This window comes from Etheostoma spectabile, chromosome 8 (genome assembly GCF_008692095.1).
Source record: "Etheostoma spectabile isolate EspeVRDwgs_2016 chromosome 8, UIUC_Espe_1.0, whole genome shotgun sequence".
NCBI classification, from domain to species: domain Eukaryota; kingdom Metazoa; phylum Chordata; class Actinopteri; order Perciformes; family Percidae; genus Etheostoma; species Etheostoma spectabile.
This window is the reverse complement of record NC_045740.1, coordinates 4,065,043-4,066,991: the sequence shown is the minus strand read 5'-3', so window position 1 is coordinate 4,066,991 and position 1,949 is coordinate 4,065,043. Positions and strand designations below refer to the sequence as shown.

General features: G+C 40.7%; 1 protein-coding gene across 1 annotated transcript in view; it reads left to right on the top strand.

Moving 5' to 3' along the window:
- Nucleotides 1–1,949, top strand: part of LOC116694747 (caldesmon) — a 17,551-nt gene that overhangs the window by 10,595 nt on the left and 5,007 nt on the right. Inside the window, exons 12-15 of the mRNA XM_032524613.1 lie at nucleotides 259–302; nucleotides 408–486; nucleotides 1,295–1,426; nucleotides 1,508–1,645. Of these exons, the coding sequence (XP_032380504.1) occupies nucleotides 259–302; nucleotides 408–486; nucleotides 1,295–1,426; nucleotides 1,508–1,645 (393 nt within the window). The remainder of the gene's footprint in view (nucleotides 1–258; nucleotides 303–407; nucleotides 487–1,294; nucleotides 1,427–1,507; nucleotides 1,646–1,949) is intronic.

Below are 1,949 nucleotides of genomic sequence, written 5' to 3'. Positions count from 1 at the left end.
TGTGTGTGTGTGTGTGTGTGTGTGTGTGTGACAGAGAGAAAAAGAGTGTATGCGTGAATCCTGGCTCCCTGACAGCCAAACACTCCAGTTCAATCACTCAGGCACCAAGTACAGAGAAACCTTACCAGGGACAGACTGGCCTGCCTCTCAGTGAGGTCGTCTTGGAGACAGGAAGGAAGCCAGGACAGCTTGACCATGTCAGTATTTATTTGTGCATGTGAACCGCTGACTAGTTTTAAACTATTCTGTTTCATACAGATCGGGGCGAAGGCAGAATTCTTGAGCAAATCAGCCCAGAAAAGGTGAGCCATAAAAGATGTTTTTCAGCAAAATTCAAATAAATACAAAAACAAGACACTTACAGTGTTGAGTCTCACTAATGTCCCATGCGTTGTTCATCAACACAGCACCGCAGCCAGAGTTTCTCACACTCCAATTGTCTCCAAGATAGGCAACAGAATGGAGCAGTACACCTCTGCCATCCAGGTGAGACTTGATATGCACCATCGTCCTCTGGAAGAAGACATGCTAAAACCCTTCAATTACATAAAAAAAGTCCCAAAAAAGTATGTTCTACAAATGTAGAAGTACTTACTTTGCAAAACAAGCAAACACGGTTTTCTATATAACATTTCAGACTGTTGTATGTGTAAGTAACAATTTACTCTTGTAGCTGGCCAAAGTAGAGTCAGTATTATCTTTAGTTTAGTAAGATAAATCTGAGGTGGCCGTGAGATGATTTATGAGTACGGAAAGAAGAAAACACAAACATTTCTTATCACTTCTTTCGACTTTGTACTAAATCGTTTATTTCTTTTTTAGACATTAAATAATTTTCCCTCTTTGCGCTTCTAAACACTTCAAAAAAAATTCAAAAGCTCCAGTACAAATATACTCAGCAAAAAAAACAGAAAAGTCCACAGACATGTGACTAACAAAAATGTAGAAGTGTCTCTTTACTTTCCTAATTTTCTTTTAACTGTGACCTAAATTGCCTACCGCCCTCAAGCTGTAGTTGTGTTTTTGACCGTCAACAGGTGCTTGTTCATTAATTGTTTATGGGTTATTGAACAAGCATGGAAACATTGTTTAAACCCTTTACAAAGAAGATCTCTAAAATTATTAAAGTTTTTACTAAAGTATCTTTAAAATAGTGTCCTGAAAAAAGGGGCGTTTCTTTTTTTGTTTTGTTGTAAGTACTCAGTGTTTGATTAAAAGTCACTTTCCACAACTGCTCCTCAGTCAATGTAGTTTTTTTTGCCCATCTTGTTAAATCCATCCTCTACCTCCACAGGGAAACAAAGATGTTAAATCCCCAAAGTCTCCGATGGCAGATGTTCCTACAGGAGGAGCACGCAGCATCAAGAGCATGTGGGAGAAAGGAAACGTCGGTAGCTCCTCTGAAAGTCCAGCTCCTGCCAACAAGGTGAGAGAAAGAGAGCAAGAAGGGAGCATAGAGAGATAAACTAAGATGTGATCTGAGTATTTGAGATGTCTCATTTACCAGGATTTGGCTGGTATCAAAGGAGGCATAGCCGGACGTGTCAACAGTTGGATGGCAAAGCCTCCAGAGGCGGAGAAGACAGCTGCCCCTGCAGCAGCCCCTGCAGCACCAGCAACCGCAACAGCAGCAGCAAAGCCAGCAGTAAGGCCTGATAAACCCTTTGTCTTGATCTCACACATACACAGAATTGTAAATTAGACGCCAGTGTTACTTTAATAGAGTAATCCCTTGATATTCTGCACATGCTAATGTGCTCATTTGCACATTAACATGCCAGTCTTTTAATGGCTGCAGCCGCCATATATCTAAACTCTGAGGTTGGAAGCTGTTGCTGTCTGGAGTTTAGTGACACCACATGGATAGTTAACTTCAACCCCAGCTACCAAAGCTCCAACTGCCCTTTGTGTATTATTCTTTACATGACGGGAATGTTTTTAATATATAT